The sequence below is a fragment of the Artemia franciscana genome, unplaced genomic scaffold (assembly GCF_032884065.1).
Source record: "Artemia franciscana unplaced genomic scaffold, ASM3288406v1 PGA_scaffold_62, whole genome shotgun sequence".
Taxonomy (NCBI): Eukaryota; Metazoa; Arthropoda; class Branchiopoda; order Anostraca; family Artemiidae; genus Artemia; species Artemia franciscana.
This window is the reverse complement of record NW_027062701.1, coordinates 464,305-487,026: the sequence shown is the minus strand read 5'-3', so window position 1 is coordinate 487,026 and position 22,722 is coordinate 464,305. Positions and strand designations below refer to the sequence as shown.

At 35.4% G+C, this 22,722-nt stretch overlaps 1 protein-coding gene across 6 annotated transcripts in view; it reads left to right on the top strand.

The window, feature by feature from the left end:
- Nucleotides 1-22,722, top strand: part of LOC136042080 (ectopic P granules protein 5 homolog) — a 152,052-nt gene that overhangs the window by 63,449 nt on the left and 65,881 nt on the right. For all 6 annotated transcript variants that reach the window (XR_010621161.1, XM_065726975.1, XM_065726973.1 and 3 more), the window contains exons 13-14: nucleotides 1,814-1,974; nucleotides 8,458-8,634. Coding sequence is in view for 5 of the 6 variants with exons in the window: in XM_065726975.1 (XP_065583047.1) it covers nucleotides 1,814-1,974; nucleotides 8,458-8,634 (338 nt within the window). In the remaining variant the exon portion in view is untranslated. The remainder of the gene's footprint in view (nucleotides 1-1,813; nucleotides 1,975-8,457; nucleotides 8,635-22,722) is intronic.

Below are 22,722 nucleotides of genomic sequence, written 5' to 3'. Positions count from 1 at the left end.
TTTGTCCTGAATTTATTTTAATTAAACAAAACGATAGATCAATCTTTTAAAATAAAACCATTGCTTCTTATTCGGCCCTTGTGCTGTGTTCAATTTATCTCTAGGATTAGACGCAGCTTATCCTTAATTATTTATACAATACAATTTTCTTATGTATTCATTAACCGGCAGTTTGGTGTCTGCACCTTACTTCTTCTCCAGACTCTGTTTAAACAGGTTAGAACTAAATAATGCTTGACTGAATCGCTCCTGAACAATCCGAGTGGTTAGCCCCTTGGTGTAATTTTTGCATTCTTAGATGCTCCGATTACAGCTCAATCTAACCTTTTGAGGGGAAATTTTGATTTCGGAACACAAATATGTAAAGTATTTGAAGGGACTGCAGCCAGGAGGTATATATTATAGAAAAAAGTTTCTTATTGATGAATAGAAAATTTTTTGCTCTATTTTTTGATACCCCACAACAACAATGTCAAGCATAGCAATCTAGAATGCAAACCCGAAACAGGTTTTATAATTATTTTGGAATTATAAAAAAAATAATTGTCGGCTTTAAGATTTGATTATGCCAAAATATTCACCAGATTTTTTTTACTTCTATTGACATAAAAACCGCCAAAATCACTAATTCAGGAACGTCGGGCAAACTCCAAATGTTTAACATGGGAGGTATAGGAAGATTCTTTGCGAGTCCATCCTGCCTTAAATAAAGCAGTCTCATTGCACGATCGTTGTTTTTGTTATTTTAATTTTTGTTTTTTTTACTGTTTAGTTACTATTTTTGGAATTTCACCTTTATTTCTTATCGTCTGTGTTCTTGATTTTTTAGTTTTATCCTTCTTTGGTACTCAGCTTTTTTTACAGTCCAGAACAGCGGAGACAAAAAAAAAAAAAAATTATTATCATCATAAGAATGATTAAAAACAACTCTTGAAAGATTTTAAGTAACCTTGAGATTGAAAAAAGCAGTGCTATTTTCAGCCATAGAACACTTCTTTATTACTTGAACAAAAGACAGCTTGAGCTTTGCTGAAAGATTGTTGGGACAAGAGTCACTGTGTACTAAGTTGTTGCTTATGTGGTGACCATGGTATTTTGTTGAAACTTTGTCTCGTATTTTTTTTTTAATTTTTTTTTCTTTATAAGATTTTTGTATCTCTTTCTATTTTTATTTGGGGGGGGGATTTCAATAACCACGCAAAAGTTGAAAGGTTTTTCTGGAAATAAGCTAATGTGATCATAAGCTCTGTAACAGATCCTTTAACATTAATCATAGTCTTATACGTGAGACCTGCAAAATTATGCAGAAATAATGAATGTTTTCCTGCAAAATTATGGTAACATGAGTTTGGCTCTTTGATTTTGGACCTTATAATTTCAAAGCTTTTGCTAAAGAAAAAAAAAATCGTAATCTTTTTGGTTTGCTCATTCATTTGCTCATTGAAAATACGTTTGTATTTTGTTTGTACATATTTGTGTTCTACATAATTTAAGATGAAAGTATAACAGTTCAAAATGGGGATGAAACCTTTTAATCGACATTGAACAGATATAAAATTTTTAAATGGATATTTTGAACACATACAGTGTTCATCATCAGCAGTAAAACATCATCAGCAGATGATGAACACTGCATATGTGTTCGAAATATCCAGTTAAAAATTTTATATTTGTTCACTGTCGATTAAAAGGTTTCGTCCTTATTTTGAACTGTTATACTTTCGTCATGGAAAGGCAGTGTGGTCTTCGAAGTTATCTATGATCTAAGATGGTAGAGCACTTTTGAGCTATTATCTGAAAGGAATAATTTCAGTTGTCCATGGCAGAAGTGGGCCAAGTTTTGCTTCTTTTTTGTGACCTAACTCTTTTCCGTTGGATCGAAGGATACTTGCAGCTTGAAGAAGGACATCAAATGGAAACTCTTTATTTGCAAGAATTTTTTCAATTGTATCTTGAAAGATCTCCTAAATCCAAGTAAGAATTTTCATTTTTATTTAAGCTTTATTATGATTCTTACAAAAAAAGACATTGTGGTCAGTGTGAATGAATGTCAAATTTCTCTTATAAATTCAAACTCTTTTGAATTAAAATAAGATGTTAAATATCTATTTTATGTTGTTTTCGTAGATGCTGTTTTAAGAGAATAAGAACAAAGCAGTGAAACTTGAAATAGAAAAAAGGTCTAATATGCTATTCTTTGAAAAAGCTATTTAAAAGCTTCACATTTTTATGAATTTTTTGTGTACCAGGGAGTGGGGTTAACTCTCTGGCATATAAATTAAGAGTTACCGTATGTATGTCTGTATTCTTTGAAAAATCTTCGATCTGGAATTTTTAAGTTATTAGAAGACTGAAATACGATTTGGATACAGACATCTCATCAGGAGTGTAGTAAGATTCGTTTCAATAGAATAGAAGTCCACACTTACTGTTAATTTACCCACCAGAAAGTTAACCCCACTCCATGGTAGACCAAAAGCGTATGAAAAACACGGTGACGTTTTTTAATAGTCATAAAATGTTTCTCTTCTGTAAAACATGCTGTTTCAATCCCATGCTCAATTGGTAATTTTTTTAGATCCCCCCCCCGCCGGCCCAGTCATATTTCTGCCAGGGCCCATTGAATTTTCAACCTTTATTGTGACTAGCTATGCTCGGCAACTCCTTCGGCCTTCATTTTGTTTGGATGGTAAGGCCTTTGCTTTGTTTTTGTGATAACTTCGTTCGTAGTATATATATTCAACGTGATGGATGGTTAAAGAAAGAAGTTGGCAAAATATTGGACAGAAAGGATTTTATAAAACAGAACGTTTAGAATACCAAGTATAGAAGAGGCTCATGGAAACGACTGACCGAAATCCCCCCTCCTCTTACGATATTTCCAAAATTCCTTCCAGAAGATTTTTAGAAAATTGACTAAAGGCGTTTGGAAATGCCACTATGCGGTCCTGCAGTAACCTCAGACTTCTCCCTTTTAAGGTCTAATTAGGGACCCTTAAGCCAACTCAGCTCATTTACTTTCGTAATATTGACTTTTCAAGATTCGCCTTATACAGCTAGTGTCAGTGCTGAAAACTGAGCAGAATTTCCAGAATAATTCTTATTTTCTTGTCAGTTTAAATGCAAAGATCTGTATGTTGTTTGATAAAATAGTTTTTAATTATCTTAATGTATAGCAGAGACTAATGACAGGAAAAATTTATCCTCATTACCATAAAGTTATATTTTTTCTCTCGTAAGAATCTTAAAATTTACAAAAAAATTGAATATATTGTTTCTAACACTGTTTCTCATTTATGAAATTGTTTATTGAGTTCATAAATCCTTTTGTCGTCATGTTATTTTTCCGAAGTTCACAGCTTCCATTTTAAATGAACGCAGCTCTTTGCCATTATTTTGGGTCGATCTTAAACTTTGAGCGTGAAAGCGGTCAAATAAAGGGGTGTATTAGTTAGGATTTATTGCACACGAAGTCTATTAGTTAGGATTTATTGCACACGAGTCTTTTTACTTAAGTCTATTGAACTGGAAAGCTCCCTCCTTAAAATATATTTTTGAAGAAAATATTTGAGGAAATTGCAGACGTAAAATTCTTTCTGAGAGTCTAGTTGTACATCACCACAGAATTCGCAAGGTCCCAAGACGAGATTTATAACTACGACAAATAAAGCTGGGTATAGGAGGTATTTTTACCTTGCACCATATTCTACAGTAAACCACTGTGTGTCCATGCTCAGTCTGTACTGCACCCAACTGTTCTTCATACAGGGCTTGGTCAGTTCATGCCAAAGGGGACTCGACCAACGGGATGCCCAGCTAATTATTTTAATGCTTTAATTATTCTAAGAAGTATACTAGTTAGGATTTATTGCATACGAGTGTTTCTTCTTAAGCCTGTTGAACTGGAAAGCTATCCCCTTAAAATAGTATCCCTTAAAATAGCTATCCTCTTAAAATATCCCCCTTAAATATCCCCTTAAAAAGACTTAGTTTGTCCCATGCCCAGTGCCTATTGCGCATGAACAGTGGACCTCCAAATTGGGCGATCCTGAGCTAAATACTGCAGCTCATTGACGGATGAACATCGACCTTTTGTCTCAGTTTTTTGTGACGGCCAGTCATGGTCCATTGCCTAGCACTCTTCTGATGGCATGGAAGGGTCCAGCACCACATATTGTATGGATGTCTTGCTCGTCTATTCAAGACATGTTTTCCCAGTACCAACACTTTCTGACTCTGAATTCATAAATTATTGTGGCTGCTTAATGAGAAACTTGGACCAGTCCAGCTAATCGCAAATATTTTTTGCATGCATTTGTTCTCAATTCCAAGCAACTTTTTTCTACAGTTTTAGACATACTCTAGGATTTGCGTCTATATGTCAATATGGATACATTTCTTTTGAACAGGGTGTTGAAATATCGTCTTGAGTTAGTGCTCTACCTTGGTGCATGGACCTTCCTCAATTTCTCTTTCCCCAGGTTTCCAACCTGTTGTAAGTGAAGTGATAACGCCATTTGAAATCTTTTTGGCATTAATTACATTGATCTGAAGCCCTGTTTTTTTGTGGGTTTTAAAAATCCTCAATATTCCGTTGTATATCTTCTGTTAAAGGAGCAAGAACAGCTATTTCGTTGGTAAAATTGCAGTCGTTGAATCGTCCCTGAGAGTTTAATTGTACATTGCTACAGAATTTGCACGGTCCCAAGATAAAGTCTATAACTCAGGCAAATAAAACTGGGTTAAGGAGGTATCCTTCCCTGGCACCAGATTCTACAGTAAACCACTGTATGTTCATGCTCAGTCTCTAATACACCCAACTGCCCTTCATACAAGGCTTGATCGTCTTTATAATTTTTCGAGGGATTCCATATAGTCAACAAATTCCCATGTAGCTCTGTAATGGAATGGACCAAGGGCTTTGAAAAATTCTATGAAAACCAAGATGACCTTTACACGCTATTCGTTTACATGCTATTCTAAGCAGTACCCAAAGGCCGAGGCTGGGACTTGTATGATCCACATGATCCATTTGATCCATTTGGTCAAAAACCGTCAAAAACCAATTGGTCATTTGGTCAAAAACATGATCCATTTGACCAAAAACCGTGCTGTTGGTCTCTTAGTACAGGATCTTCTTGAGCCTCTACTAAGCTTGACATACAGTTTGACCGAAGATATCAATTTTAACCGTCTGGATTATTACTCATCTCCAGTTGTTGCATACAAAATTTTTTCTTTTCTTGAAAAGTTTGACGATTATAACTTTCTTCCATTCGGATGGGAGAGCCTCAGCACTTCAGACACTCGTCAGCAGTTTAAGGAAGAAGTTTTCTAATTGTCTTTTTGCCAAATTTATCGAGGTCTGGTGGGATGCCGTCGTAACCAGCTCCCCTTCCCGTTCTTAAGTTAACAGCACTGTCAGGTTTATAGCAAAAAATTGGCCTTGAATGTATATCAAGATCAAAGAGGGACTTATCTGCAGACGTCGAGGGGTTTTTCAGGGAAGGACTGATTGAGAACTCCAGCTAAGTATTGTCTCCACTTTTTTGACGTTTCTTCTTGATTTTATAGAAACTGTCTATTTACGTCTTCAACAAATGGACCAACAAATGCTTCATGTCTTTTTGGCTAACCTTTACACAGTTCTACTGTCTCCACAAACAGCAGTTCGTTTCTCCATCAGCTAGATTTTAAACGTAGACACTCTTGTCCTCTCTTACAGACTTCTTTACTTCTTTATTGGCATTTTTAGCAATGTCCAACCTTTTCAGTATGAGCTTCCAGGTGGCATCACTTATCCACTCTCCTTTTGTATGCTTCTTCTGTTAAGCTTCTTTGGGACCAAGGTCTTTCATGCACTTTGTCAATGGCTCCCAAGGTCAATCAATGTTCTGTGCAATCTTTAAGTTCCATATCAGTCAATCTGTTTTTCGGTACAAGGCCATATTTCTACTGTGAAGCCTTGTTTGAATTTTTTTGGCATGGAAATTTTTACTTATTATTGTTCTTTATTGTAGTAATCAGTTTCGGCATTGACATATTGATGATCTGAGAAGCAATCTACAATGTTGTATGCTCTGACACATTTCAGACAGCGTCTTGTTATTTTACTAGTAAGTATGTGGTCTGTTTGGTTTTGGGTTCTGCCATCGTGAGACTTGCTAGTACATTTATGAACCATCTTGTACGGGAACCAATTAACTCCAAATCCAAGGGTAGTACAAAAGTCAGTTAGACGCACACCATTTTCGCTCAGATTAGCAGACCGATCTGTACCAATTACTGTGGTTACATTTTTGGCGTCACTTCCAGCCTTGGCATTGAAGTCACAACATATTACAAGAATATCATGTCGGTTAACTTTGAATGTCATGTCGGACAACATTGTTCAGCTTCTGGTAGAATTAATCTTTTTACTTTTCATTTGCTTTGTTAGTAGGTGTACACACTGCAACGATGATCATTTTTGCTACATTGGTTACAAATTTTTCGCGTAGGATGTGGTCACTGACAGGTTCTCAATCTGAAAGAGATTTCCTTGCTCATTTGCTGATTGCTAAAGTGAGTCCAGCAGTTTTCATTCGCCCTTTCTGGAATGTGCCAGATGGTAGCTTTCACAGTCGACAATTGCAAAATTCAGAGGTGTGTTTTTCCGACGGAGCAGCAATATCGATGTGACAATTTTCAGGGGAGTTCTTGATACTATTACTGCTTCGAGGCTTTGTTTCTTGGTTCAAAGATCTCATATTCCCGAATCCGATTTGAAAAGAATCTTTTATAGTAAAAAATTGTTTCCAATTACTTATAATATTTGTCGTCAGTAAGTCAGTCCGGCACCCGATGCCATTTATTGCGGATTCCGTAATAATTAGGTTTGCATGATGGCAGGTTATTAGTCTATCGACCAATCCTCAACCTTGTCCTCGCATTGACTCCATTTTGGGATATGTTTACGGCTACTGATAGAAAGACTATTAGATCCGTATATTTCTATTTCACGAATTTTCTCTTGTGTATACCCCTATGGGCTAGAATCAAATACCAGTGTCAGCCTACGGGTTAACTGAGCCACTAGCCGTGGGTGAGCAGCGTCGCGGACGCTATTTTTCTAAGCCTTATAGGACAAACAGCCTCTATCCTGCTATGCGTTAATAGAAATATTCGAGTCTATTCTTAGTAGTATAGTCTTCTTTGTGAGTGTCTTCTTCTTTCTTTCTTTTTTTTTGTCTTCTCATCTGCTCAATATTGAACTTGTGTGTTTTTTTGGTGGGCAATAAAGATATTGATTGACTGACTGATGGGCACCACCCTTGCTCCTTTTTTCCTGAGCAACCCCCATCTTTCCTAATGGCGTGCTATCAAGTTTTTCGATGCGTGTTTTATTCAAAATTTTTAAAAGCTTGAAAAATGGGCTTCCATCGCGCCATGAACCAATGTGCCATGAAGCACGTAACCCGTAGGGCAGGGGTCCCAAACCATCCAAACGGCTTATTCTTTACAGGCACACTTAAAAAGAAAGGGTAGGGATGTTGTATCTTATCTAAGCCGGAATCGTGAAAGGATTCTTAATTTAAATGCAAAAATGATCTACATCTAAGCTGTAGACTGATGCAGTGCAAAAACGAGACAAGTCCTGTTTTAGGCTAAAAATGATTGAAGTTCTGCAAAAGCAAGTTAAGTCCATGCGATTGAATATCTGGAATATGATACAAAACGAGTTAACTCCTAAAGGGGTGCTAAAACAGGTTAACAGAAGGTGTGGACTGAGTCGGTTGAAAAACAAGTCAATCCCTGATTCAATGCAAAAACGAAGTGGTCTTCGCCTGCACCAAGTCCTCACTTGCTGCAATAACTAGGTAAGCTCTGGCTTGATGTATACACAAGTTAAAACCCGAATAAGTGTAGAAACGTGTGAAGTCCGGATTTGGTGACAAGAAAATTTACGTCTTGGTTTGGTGTGAAAACGAGTTAAATCTTTACTCACTGCAAAAACTGGTGAAGCCTTGATTTGATGGAAATACAAGCTATACCCAAGCCGCCAATTTGTGGTGTTATAGTGCCAAAATAAGTTAAGTCCTAATTTAGTGGGAAAAACGACCGAAGTTCTAGGGATTGATTCAGTGCAAGAACTTGCTAGGTTTTTCTCGGTGCTTATACGACCCAAGTTTGGCCTAGTGTTGGTTGAGTTTGGACATGGTGGAAATACCAGCTTAGTTCTTCTTTGGAGCGAAAAGAGCTCTAATAAAATGTTTTACTACCAAAGAGTCTTTTTTTCTAATTTATGGACATGAAGATGAGAATCTGAGGAGAAATTAAATTGAAAAGTTGTAAGGCTTTCTTTTCTTTTAATGACTGAGGGTAACAGGGACAGTGCTCGGGTTAAGCTGGTGCAGTTTAAATTGTCGTTGGGGAGTTATTAGAATGTTAAATGATGGGATTTCTTTTTTTTTCTAGTGTTTCAGATGTTACTGGTAGCGTTGGCTTAAAAATTTTTGAATCCGCACATGAAATGGATTTAATTGAGAAAGCTAGTGCAAGAATTAAAGAGCGAGTTGAGAAACTGAAATCCATAATAAGTGAAGGGTCATATCCTACGTATGACGAAAAAAGACACGTTTTGTACCTTTTAAGGTAAGGAGTTTTTAATGTCTATTAGGGATCATTTTTTTTTTTCGCTACCAAGAAAAGAGCAAAGGACAGGCTCTAGTTTCTTTAGTGATGAAAGAATTGTTGAAGTTTAGCATGTACTTGTCATACCACTCCTCTGCCTCAGTCCTAAGAGGAAAAAAAGGAAGGACAACCTCAATCAAATAGAAAGGGCTGGTAAAAGTAGATGACAGTACTTTCAAATATGTAGAGAAATACTCGTTGCTGGGTTCGAGAGGTTCCAGGTTCGAACCTTCAATACAAAAGAAGAAAAAAACTAAAAAAGGTAAAAACTACAAAAAAACTAAAAAGAAAAAAACTAAAAAAAAATAAAAAAGCTTAAAAACTAAATATATATATATATATATATATATATATATATATATATATATATATATATATATATATATATATATATATATATATATATATATATATATATATATATATATATATATATATATATATATATATATGCATATATATATACAAAATGGAGTTACATTTTCTAAGTCAGCATAAAAGGCAAGAAATTCAATAAATTTGTGTGAACTGTCTAAAACAGGAGCATTTTGCAAAATAAAATTAAAAAGGTTTTAATTCAAAAAATTAAGGTGAAAAGATATATATATATATATATATATATATATATATATATATATATATATATATATATATATATATATATATATATATATATATATATATATATATATATATATATATATATATATATATATATATATATATATATATATATAGCTATTTACCCAGCAAATAGCTTTTGCTGGGTAACATTAAACTTAATGAATTTTTGTACATTTTCAACCAGCACAATCACCAGTACCTTGTTCCAACTATATAAAGGCTGCCTTTGAAAGGTTTTCTAACAATCAAAATCCATTTTTTTTTTGTAATTACGATAAAGGAAGTCATCCTGGGATTCAAAAATTTAACTATTTTAAGTTAAAAAAGTTTTTAACAATTTTATGTTGGGTCGAAATAAATTTAGAACTTCAGCTGAAATTTAACATGTAACATATACACAAACACAGTTTCCGGCAAAATAATATATTATGACGTTGGCCATGCAATATTTTGAACTTGAAATTTTGTTTTGTAAACCGCTGATGTTTAGGTCTTTCAAACAAAATTATGAGAAAAATAAAATTTGGATTCCACATAAAAGCACTCTTACGAAAGTTTATTAATCAATTAAAATCAACTTTTTTCTTTTTTTGGAAAATCCGTAGCATAAAATGGTTCAAGAGATTTGTAATTAGGAAATCATGTCGGGGGGGGGGGGGGGTATCGTCAGGGCACTATTTAAAGAGGCGTTTAATCTCAAGGTCATTGATAAATAGGAAAATATTGACATTTAGGACGGTGTTTTACCCAAAGCAATTTAATGCAAGAAACAATTTCAAATGCATGCCAAAAATTCATCTTGAGATTTTAAAAATCTCTTAGGCACTCTGAAAAATCGCTTTGGCGAATGACTAAATTGAGTTGGCAAACTTGACAAATGACTAAATTGAGTTGGCAAAATTGGCAAAGGACTAAATTGAGTAGTTGTTGTTTTGAAACCAAATTTGATCCTTCTTCCCATAAAAAAATATATTTCTAGTCCAGCTTCAATTTTGCTCGGGGATTAGTCTTCAAAAATTGGCATCAAAATCGAAATGATTCTGGTTGCCCAAGATTTGGCCTTGTCAATTTTATTAGATCAAACAGTTCGTGGTAACGAACTATAATTCAGGAGCAATGCGACTCAATAGTAACCGAAATTCTAAGAAACAGAGTCTTGATAACAATAGATACATCAAAAGAATCGAATTGGGTAATTAATCCAAATATATAAAATTCATCAAGTTTAATGTTACTCATCAGAGCTTACGAACCTGAGAACTTTGCCCAAATTTTGAAAATACTCCCTAAACATCAAGTGATCTTAATGAAAATCACACCATCAGATTTAGCGTATCGGAGCTTATCAGCGTACCTGTAGAGGTTTCAAGCTCGTGTATACAAAATGTGGATTATTGCATTTTTTATCAGAAGAAACATCATGGATACGTGTTTATTTATTTTTTCTGTGGTTGTTTTTTTTCAGGGTGATCATATCGAATGAGCGATCCTAGAATATCGGGATAGGGCTCAGAAGAGGGCTGCTAGCCCCCCCTCCACACCCTTTTCGTCCAAAGTTGACCCTCAAAATTTTGAGATAGCTATTTTGTTCAACTAAGTCGAAATATCAAATAACTATATCCTTGAGGATGACTTCACCCCCTACATTCCCTGGGGTATGGGCTGCAAGCTATGAACTTTGCCCGTTGTTTACATATAGTATTGGTTATTGGGAAGTATAGTTGGGACGTATAGAGACATTTTGGGGGGATTTCTGGCGGGAGGGGGAACTAAATAGGAGGATCTCTATACGGATGAATTTTTAGTGGCGAAGGGAATTTTCCATGGAGGGTGTGCCAGATTTCCCGGCATTATTTAAAAAAACGATCAGAATTGAAATAAAAAATTTTAACTGAAAGTAAAGAGCAACATTAAAACTTAAAACGGACAGAAATTATTACGTATATGAGGGGAGTTGGCGCCTCCAATACCTTGCTCTTAACGCTAAAGTTTTTTCTGAACTTTAAAAAAAAGCTTATTATACTAGTTAAAGGGCCATTGTGTTTCAGGATTCATTGTTGTATAATTGATACAAAAAGTCAAACTTTAGCGCAAAGGGTGAGGTATTGACGAGGGGTAAATCCCCCTTTTATACGTAATAGCTTTGTATGTTTCAAGTTTTAATGCTGTTCCTTACTTTCAGTTGAAAAAAATTGTTCTTTATTTAATTATCTATCAATTACTGTAGCAAAGCATAAGGCTCTAGTAATTGAGGAAAATAGTAAAGCCCTACGAGAAAGCCCACATGAGATTTTTTAGAAAGCGGAAACCTCCTAGTAGATTTTTCCCATTGTGACCTTCGGAGTCAAGAAGATGGGATCAGGCATTTTACGAGCGAGTTTTTTCCTACTCACATAGGACTTATTAGTAGAAGGAAAATTTCAGTCTTTGCTTGATGATTGTTTATGTACTATTGAATCACATAGCGTCCTCTATCAACACATCGGGAATTTGGTGAGTTATTGCTACTCTGAAAAAGAAACATTCTAGAGATTTGGATCAATTCTTCAGATTACAGCTAAAATCCGCAAGCGACAAGCCAATAATGGATGTTCAACTATTCAACCATATTGATTTGCATGCAAATACTTAGCCTGAAGGTGTTTGCACTAGTTCGTTTACTCAATTTGTCAAAAAAGGTAAAGAGAGCAAACAGTGTAGTTTATATTGTCCCATAACCGTATCCACGACACTGTAATCTGCTGGAGGTGCTGATAGTTGATGACTTAAACGCTGCATGTTCACTCTATAATTTGTTTGTTGCCGTTGAAACTGAGAGAAATGAGGATATACTGATTCTGACAGCAAGGTCGCCAACATGGTAAGTTCCTAAAGTGCTAAAATTGCACAAATTTGCGTGCTACACAGCGATTTTCGGTCCTATAGTCAACAAATTGACTGCGTAGCTCTTTTGTACTGTTTAGTGCTGTTTTAGCAACCCAGAGCGCGTACTACAGCGCTACACATAATGAAATAATGCTAAAATGGCACTTTCGGGCTACAGTTGGCAACCCTGTCTGGTAGCACATATTGTTTCTCGTGCGTTCGACTCGGGCGTCCAACCTCAGCTGCTATTTACTGGGAAAAGTCAAAGTCTTCTTAGCTTTGTTGTTAGGGTTTTGTTGTTTTGTTAGCTCTGTTTGTAGAATTACCTACTCCGAATAGTTTCGTATCAGGGGAAACTTCGATTAGAGTGTGGAAAGATATCCGCCGGTCACCACCCCTTTATAAGAATACCATTTTAAAAGCTCAGGAAAAGGTTACGGTAAGTTGCATAATTAGAGATCTGGAGACTTCTCTCCTTAATTATGCTGATGATGTTCTAAACCTTAAGCCGGATGCTGTCATCAATTGAAAAACATTTCTCTGTTCTTAGTTGCAAATCTGTAAAAATGGGATTGCCCACCTTAGGGTAACCCACCTTAGAGTGAGATGCTTATTTTCGGTTGGTCTCCGGTTACGACAGAAGGTGTGTAACTGGGAAGTCAAAATGTCTCCCCATCTGCATGTATTAAGTATGTTGGCCATCTGATCGGTACCACTGCCAAAATCAAAATGCGCCCTCCTGCTCGCGAATCTTAGTGAAAAGTTGTGGAAAGCATTTGGAGAATTTTTGTTGGCTGTAAATTGCAACACAACAGTTGTATACTAGAGTATACAGAAGTATTTAGCTATAGTGTTCAACTCATTTGCTCTACTGTATGTCATCGCTCTTTCTCCTCTCTGGAACATTTTTCCGTGCACCGACAAAAAAAAAAAACACACACGTTCTCTGCACTTTAGATATGTGATATTTCTCTAAATCTGTCTCATGTTTTTTCCAGGTGATTGGGCGTTAATTTTATGTTTTATTTGTGTTCTAGTATGTAAGTATTATTTGTTTGTAATGTATTCCTAATAATGCGACTACTAACGACTCACCCCAGCACAAAGCCACCTGAGACCAACATAGCTACGCACTCTCTTCCTCCATCCCAATGTATTCAAAGCCTCCCTCTTTGCACCCTCCCAGGAAGCTCCCATTTCCTTTAAGTGTTTCTTTATGATATTCCCTCAACTCAACCGTGGATGACCTGTTTTCCGTTTAGCCTTAGACGGTTGGACGAAAAGGACAATCTTTGACAATCTCTCATCCTTCATCCGCAGAACGTGCCCTAGCAATCTCTACCTTTCTCTCATTATAGCCCTAGAAAACGGGATTGAACCATGCTTTTTACACAGCCATATTTGACCACTGTAATCACTGTAGCATTCAATATTCTAATCTTGGTTTGTAGACTTGTCTTCCTATTCTTCCAAACTTTTTTTAACTGTGGAAAACACCCTGAGCCTTGGCTATTCTACTTCTAACATCTTTACTGCTGCAACCGTCTTTACTAATAAATCTACCAAGGTAAGTGAAGCTGTCCACCTGATCAATTTTTTTGTTACCCAACATCACCTCTTGATCTTCCCTTATTCCTAGTCTTAGTGACTTAGTCTTCTTAACATTTATTTTTAAGCCTATTCTAGGACTCGCAGAACCTCTAAAAGTTCCTTCATTTTGCTCACACTTTCATCTAGGATGCCATAATCATCAGCATAATCAAAGTCCAGGAGAGCGTTTTCTCCCCATTTGATTCCGTGGTCTCCCATTGCCTTCTTAAGACGAAATCCATAAAAATGATCCATATAAAGGTGTATAGAACACAGCGCTCCTTAACTCCTGATTGAATACGAAACCAGCTATTAATTTAATTTCCTACATTAACCACAGAAGTGTTATTCTTGGACATAGTACTAATCAATTTAATGTATTTGTCTGGTATACCATACAAGGATAAGCCCTTTGTTAAAGTTCTTATATCAACAAAACCGAACGCTTGCTCATCTATTATTAATCTATAAAACTGAGGATCAAATAAAAATTGTGGGTGGCCTCTCAAGGAGTCTAACCCATGCTAAAGCCGCCGCTCCAGTTACGGTAACAAAAGAAGATGAATAATCTCATTTTCTTCAATCAGTTCTAATTTCATCTCTAGTAATCTCTAAATTCACTATTAGTTTTGTTCTATCCTGGACCTTGTTTAAAAAACCTAAACTAGGAGATAATAAAGGAAAATATTTTATTTAAGACAGAATATCAAAATTTAGGATGTTCAAGCTAAAAATTTCTGTGAAGCTTGTGATTTTTGCAATTTGAAACATTAGCTCCCACTCTATTTAAGGAGATAATTTCACTTAGTTCCTAAAGGACGTTGTGAAATCTTCAGGAGAAAACGCACTTAGAGATCCATTTGCTTTAAGAAATCTCAACTCTTCTACGAGCATTGCTTTCTTCTTTTTCAATGATTCGAACCTCTGTACAAGTTCTTGATCCTGTGATCTTTTTCTTTGTCTGTACTCTCGGGCGGCTTGCTTGTTTTTTTCTCTGACATATTTCTTGTATTCTCCAGGGCAACTTAAACGTTTATTTTTTCGGGGCTGATTTCTAAATATCTTGGTAGCGTTCTTCTCGCCGTTATATTCATTGCTCTTTGCTCTTTCTTCTGGATTTACATCCCAGCAACCTTCTTTTTTAAATATCTTGGTAACGTTCTTCTCGCCGTTATATTCATTGCTCTTTGCTCTTTCTTCTGGATTTACATCCCAGTTACCTTCTATGGGATAGCTTATTTCACAATTTGGTAGCGAGGCAACATACAAAGTTTCTGAGGTATGTCGGTGTGGATCTAAGTTGCGATTGTCCATCTGGCAGTTTTCCATTTCTGCTCTCCATGTGCTTGCATGGTTTTGTAATTCAACGTCATCATCTTCTTTTGTGCTAACACTGGCAGGATTGTTGAAAATAACCTGCGTTTGGGATGGACAGGGAATAATATCAAGCGTGTTTGTTAGATCTTTATCTAACTCATAAATTGTATTTAAAATGGCTGCTCTGTTTACAGGTTCTGTTGATACGCTCTCGAGCTCCCAATCCCTGTTGAACTCAAAGTTTTCAAACTGTGATGGATTGAATTTTTTATCTAATTCATAAATATCTTCTAAAATGTCTGCTTGGCTTACAGCTACTGTTCTTCTGCTCTCTGGCTGCCAGTCAGTGTTAAAGACGAAGTTTTGATAATCTGCGTAACCTATATTCATGCTTATCTTATAACTATTTTTGCTTACTCAAGCACTTCTGAAAATGTACTGATACCTGCTAGCCTGCTAGCCTCTGATTTATATGCAGAATGACGTCATGTTTCTTGTTATGCTCCACCCACTTTAAAACTTCAGACCTTGGTGACGTCATCTTAGTTGGCTTTAACCTAAGATAATCGATGAAAGTCGCCCTGCCAAATTGCAATGACGTCATCTTGGTTGTTCTCTGTCATAGTTTAACGAATTGTTTTTGTTTTGCAAAAAATGTCTTGTTTGTGTTTGAGTTATCTTTTGGAAAATTATGCGCTTTTTAATGGTTGTAAACAAAATATTTTTAGGTCCTTACACAAATTTTTAGGCTTATAAATTTGAATAGACTATTTGCAAAAGAACTTGAGATTTTAAAGAAATAAAGTCTTTGACCATGGGTAAGATATTCAAACCCTATTCGAAGTAGACTAAGGTTACACTATCAGCATTAGCCTTTGGGACTTCTGAGTGATATTGAGTAGGCTTTTTACTGTGTCCAGTAGAGGTTAGTTTAATGAGGAGAACGAAACTTTCATTGAAATAGATTTATGTCCCAAGTTTTGTTTTTCATCATTTTATTTTTACCCTTTTTCACTTTTTAAATGGCTTTTCATATAGTCCTTTAAATTGCTGCATTTGTCATGTATGCCACTGTTTTATTTATCTTATTTTTTCTTAACTCATTTTTCTCAATTCATCGTCTTGTTTGTCACAAAATTGATTTTCACATAAAATTGTGAGCCATTTTTTGGTCACTTCCAAATGTTCAATTATTTCTAAATTGTATCAGTATATGCGCTTCCAATGATACAACATTCAATCCAAATACAACAATGCGACGTCCAAATTATCCCCTCACGCATGTAAAACTATATAGCCCAACTATAGCCCAGCGGTAAGAATGATTGATTTTTTCGTCATTAACACCGGTTCGAACAGTTCAGGCAATTTTTTCTAATAAAAAAATTTGTTTTTTCACTCGTAGTACTTAAATTAAACGCTTCTGAAAACAAACTATTTTCTGCTAACCTGTTTTTACTTTCTTGTTTTTTGTTTATCCTCAGAAATTTCAAGAAAGCTGTAGATTTGCCCAGTGGGCCTACCTTTAATATTCACCGAATAACTTGGGAGCTCTTGGTAATGCAGATATAAATAAGAATAGCAGGCAGATTCTCGGTAGTTTTTCTTTTCGTTCTTTTCCCCTAATTTAATATTCTATTATTAAAAAAGCTTGATTCTGGGCTAATCGCGAAATATGACTGCACGACATCTTGCAGAATCTTGCCTCTATTCTTTTGTCCGTCTTTGTGCTTGAAAGTTTTACGTATTCCAAAAGGAAGTATGAAAGTATTACTAGGCGAAACTCCAGTGCCTACTCAGGTGAACACGTACATTTTTTGTGATTTTGGCAATTATTACCCATTTTAGAATTTCCTCAATATCTCAGCTCCGTGTTCTTTTAGAATGACAATAGGTTGGGTGATTGCTTCTGTGGATTTGAGTTTTTCAGTGTTGGTTTGGTGATTACCCTTGCGGAGTTCGAACTAAATTTTTCTGGATCTTGCCGAGTTAGGCCTAAATGTATGTTACCTCTACTGAGGGCCTAAGCGTGTCTTTACATGAATTATTTAGGAGAAGGCTACCTACTTTACCAAACCTGCCTATGTTCTAAATCTCACAACCTGTTTCTTTCTTCTTTTTTTAAATTGGAACTCTTTTTGAGATTTGACTTTTAAAGAAAACCGATTTGGAAACATAAGTTTTATCTGTATTTTCATTCTAATAGTAACAATTAAGATATCTTAAAGGAAGAACTAATGAAACAAGCTAGAAGGGAAAATGGGAACGAAAAAGAGAAAAAGAAAGAGACAGTTTCTATGTCTCTAAACAGTTTTGATATAGTTTTCAGCTTCACAGAGATATCAACACAATGTCTGTTCCCTATTGTTTGTACTGGTTCTTGGTTTATTTGTTTATTTTACTTCTTTGTAATTCAAATAAGACATTAAAAAGAGTACTACCTTACCTTACGTAGTATCAGTGGGCGGTGCTTTGTTAATTATGACTTGGATTCCGAGAAATAATGTAAAACGGGCTAGAGGTATTTTTATTATTCGTTTAAAGTTCTATGCCGTTCAAATATATATATATATATATATATATATATATATATATATATATATATATATATATATATATATATATATATATATATATATATATATATATATATATATATATATATATATATATATATATGTATATTTATATATATTGGACTATTTTCTTTATTAGGCCCTACTTTTTATTGGGGGGGGGGGCAAATGTTTTCTTTCTAAATTTTATTCTGTATTCGGGTATCTTTGGTCCAAAGACTCAAAGATACAGGTTTTTAAGCAATCAGAAAATAATATTTGGCCCTTTACAGGGACCCATTGCTAGGGGGCCTGTGCCCTTGAACAACTTTTTTTTTATACATTAAGCTCCTCTTGGCCTTAGGACTAGTGGCTGCAAGTTTAAAAGGAATCTGGGACAAACGTATTTTCTTCCATTTCTGAGCCTCCTGCCATCTTCTGTCTTCCGAAACATGTGTATATCTGATAGCCAAAGGAAAGCTCTCTCAAAGTTTTGAGCTAATCGGGCACCCAAGATCAACCGTGACCCTCATTACCACCATTAAACGTATCTGAAAACCATTGGCAATTTGTATAACCTAGAGCCCATATTACCTTGGAGTCTGGGGTCGTTTCATTCCTGGATTTATATTTATTGGACATGACGACAATTTTGAAAAACTTCGTAATCTAAACATTCTGATGCAATATCATGGTTGTCTCAAATGCGGATGTAGCAAAGACGGACATGGAAGAGGAGCTAGTTGCCCTCTAGTTACTTTCGAAAAAATGTACAAGAGCTTTCAACTTCCAATCGAATGATTATTTTTAAGAAAATAATATGGCCGATGTTAGAAGGTTTTTCTAGGAAACTAACAATAGAATTTTCTAACTTTAAGAGATGTTAGTGGTCTTAGTTTTTTCAAAACAATTGCATTTTGTCTATAAAAAAAATAGCGGAAAGAGCGAGGTATTGACGAGGGGACGAACCCTCTCATATACATAATAATTTCTGTTCGTTAAAGTTTTAATAATGCTCCTTATTTTCAGTTGAAAAAACTTGCTTTTTTAATTTAATCATTAACAAGGCATACAATTGAAATGCTGATAAAGTTGTCAGTATTCCAGTTGAAGAACTTCATTATCAAAACTGTTTTTGCTTTGTTTTAGTTGTTGTTATTCTTTTTACAAAGTTTGAAGTCAGGTTGGTGGAGTCATTTTGCTCAGGATTGCCAATTGTTCTTGGATTTGTTTGTAGTGAACAAGTGGCTGAAAAAATACTTCTTAAAAACTTAGTTATCAATTCCATTTCATAAAAAGAGCAGTTGGCTTTATTGTTTAGCTTCTGTAATTTACCTTTTATTGATCTCTTAGTTCAAGTTTTTATTTCAACATTCACAAATAAATAAATAAAATAAAATAAAACACTTTCGCGCTGGGGAAAACCTATTAGGGTTTGTGTTCGCGCGAAAGTCCACATATCTACTTACCTACAATAACAAATCCAATCTCTCTTATTCACTAAGGGACTTTAATAAAAGGACAGATCGAATTCGCAACAACCAAATGTAAACATTAGTATATATATGGTATGGTAAGGGTGATGATAGACGCAGTTTCTGATGTTGCCAGTTCATGATGTTGCCAGTGCCACATGTTGAAGTGAATTAAATAAAAAAAAACAAGTTTTTTTAACGGAAAGTAAGGAGCAGCATTAAAACTTAAAACGAACAGAAATTACTTCGTATATAAAAGGGGCTGCTTCCTCATCAACGCCCCGCTCTTTACGCTAAAGTTTGACTCTTTTTCTCAACTCTACTTTTTAAAACAGTAAAAAACTTTAGCGTAAAGAGCGGGGCGTTGATGATTAAGCAGCCCCTTTCATATACGAAGTAATTTCTTTTCGTTTAAGTTTTAATGTCGCTCCTTACTTTCCGTTAATAAAACTTGTTTTTTTTTATTTAATTTCTGAATGTTTATGAATCAATGCATGTTTTAATTTTGGGTCTCCGCAGATGAATAATTAAAACGAAATTCGCATATTTGTTTGTTTTTTTTTTGGCTAAATGGCTTTCTCATAGTTTTGATTGGATGATTTGGAGAAAAAAGGAGCGAAGAAGGAGGCCTAGTTACCCTCCAATTTTTTGGTTACTTAAAAAGGCAACTAGAACTTTTAATTTTTTACGAATGTTTTTATTTGTGAAAGATATACGTAGCTTACAAATTAGCTTACGTAACGAACTTCTGTACTCTCATGTTTTATTACGTATATGAAGGGGTTCACCCTCTCGTCAGTACCTCGCTCTTTACACTAAAGCTTAAATTTTGTCCCAATTTCTTAAGAATGACCCCCGAATCACAAAAGCCGTAGAATAAATAGTTGAAATTACTGAAAATACTTTAGCGTAAAGAGCGAGGTATCAGGAGGAGGTGAGCCCATCATATGCGTAATAATTTCTGTTCGTTTTATTAACGCTTCTCCTTACTTTCAGTTGAAAAAAAACTTTCATATTTATTTTTTCATTGTTTTTTTTTCGATAATTCTAGAAAATCCTCCGTTCCCTTCATAAAAATTTTCTTCCCCCATGACAAATTTCTCCAAGGAATGTTCCCCCAAAATAATCCTCTCTTATCACCCCCCTCACCACAACCTAAAAATCCCCCTGAAAACGTCTGTACACTTCAAAATAACCATTACTGTATGTAAGCACTGGTCAAAGTTTGTAACTTATGGCCCCTCACACGGGGACTGTGGGGGAGTAAGTTTTCCCCAAAGACATAGTTATAAGGTTTTTTGACTGTGCTGAATAAAATCGCTATCTCATAATTTTGATTTGGTGACTTTGGTAAAATAATTAGCGTGGGAGGGGGCCTAGGTGCCCTCCAATTTTTTTGGTCGCTTAAAAGGGGCTCTAGAGCTTTTCATTTCCTTTAGAATGAGCCCTCTTGCAAGATAATACGACCATTCTTGCCTTTTATGCTGACTTAGAAAATGTAACTCCATTTTGTCTACCGTCCATGTAATTAACGAAATATTTCATGTTTTTTTTTTCTCATGGTGTAGAGATATTCAATCAAAAATTGGGGTTACACAAAAAAGTGGTTACATTTTGAACTCTACATAAAAGGCTGCCTTTGAAAAGTTTCTTAACAATCAAAATCCACTTTTTTGTAATCACGATAAGTCATCCTGGGATTCAAAAATTTAGCTATTTTAAGTTTAAAAAGTTTTTAACAATTTTAGGTTGGGTCAAAATAAATTTAGAACTTCAACTGAAATTTAAAATGTAACATGTACACAAACACAGTTTCTGGCAGAATAATATTTCATGACGTTGCCCATGCAACATTTTGAACTTAATTTCAAAATAAAACCACAATGTTTTTCGTGTCATCTCAAGCTTTCGAATTACAACTTTTTGAAATTACAACTTGATAACAATAGATACATCAAAAGAATCGAATTGGGTAATTAATCCAAATCTGTTACTCATTAGAGCTTACGAACCTGAGAACTATGCACAAATTTTGAAAATACTCCCAAAAAAACCAAGTGATCTTAATGAAAATAACACCATCAGATTTAGTGTATCAGAGCTTATCAGCGTCACCAAGGTCTTAACCCCTTTCAGTCCTTGGGGTATGGGTTGCAAGCTATGAGCTTTGTTTATATATAGCCCGTTGTTTACATATAATATTGGGTATTGGGAAGTATAGTTGGGTCGTATAGAGACATTTCGAGGGGAATTTCTAGCGGGAGGGGGAACTAAGTGGGAGGATCTTTATATGGATGAATTTTTTAGTGGCGAAGGGAATTTTCCATAGAGGGTGAGCCAGATTTCCCGGCATTATTTAAAAAATGATCAGAATTAAAATACAAATTTTAAGTGAAAGTAAAGCGCAACATTAAAACTTAAACCGGACAGAAATTATTACGTATATACGAGGGGAGTTGGTGCCTCCAATACCTTGTTCTTAACGCTAAAGTTTTTTTCTGAACTTTAAAAAAGCTTATTATACTAATTAAACGGCCATTGCGTTTCAGGATTCATTGTTGTATAATTGATACAAAAAGTCAAACTTTAGCACAAAGGGTGAGGTATTGACGAGGGGTAAATCCCCCTTTTATACGTAATAGCTTTGAAGGTTTCAAGTTTTAATGCTGTTCCTTACTTTCAGTTGAAAAAAATTTGTTCTTTATTTAATTATCTATCAATTACTGTAGCCAAGCATAAGGCTCTAGTAATTGACCAAAATAGTTAAGCCCTACCAGAAAGCCCACATGAGATTTATTGGAAAGCGGAAACCTCCTAGCAGATTTTTCTCATTGTGACCTTCGCAGTTAAGAAGATAGGATCAGGCATTTTGCGAGCGAGTTTTTCCTCCTCACTTAGGACATAGTAGCAGAAGGAAAATTCCAGTCTTTGCTTTATGATTGCTTATGTACTATTGAATCACATAGCGTTTTCTATCAACACATCGGGAATTTAACGAGTTATTGCTACTCTGAAAAAGAAACATTCTAGAGATGTGGATCAGTTCTTCAGATTACACCTAAAATCCGCAAGCGACAAGCTAATAATGGACGTTCAGCTATTCAACCATATTAATTTGCATGCAGATACTTAGCCCGAAGATCATTGCACTAGTTCGTTTACTCAATTTGTCAAAAAAGGTAAAGAGTGCAAACAGTGTAGTTTATATTGTCCCATAACCGTGTCTACGACACAGTAATCTACTGGAGGTGCCGATAGTTGATGACTTAAACGCTGCTTGTTCACTCTATAGTTTTGTTTGTCGTCGTTGAAACTGAGAGAAATGAGGATATACTGATTCTGACAGCAAGGTCGCCAACATGGTCAGTTCCTAAAGTGCTACAATTGCCCAAATTTGCGTGCTACACAGCGATTTTCGGTCTTATAGTCAACAAATTGACTGCGTCCCACTTTTGTACTGTTTAGTGCTGTTTTAGCAACCCTGAGCGCGTACTACAGCGCTACACACAATGAAATAATGCTAATTGGCACTTTTGTGCTACAGTTGGCAACCTTGTCCGGTAGCACATATTGTTTCTCGTACGTTCGACTCGGGCGTCCAACCTCAGCTGCTATATACTGGG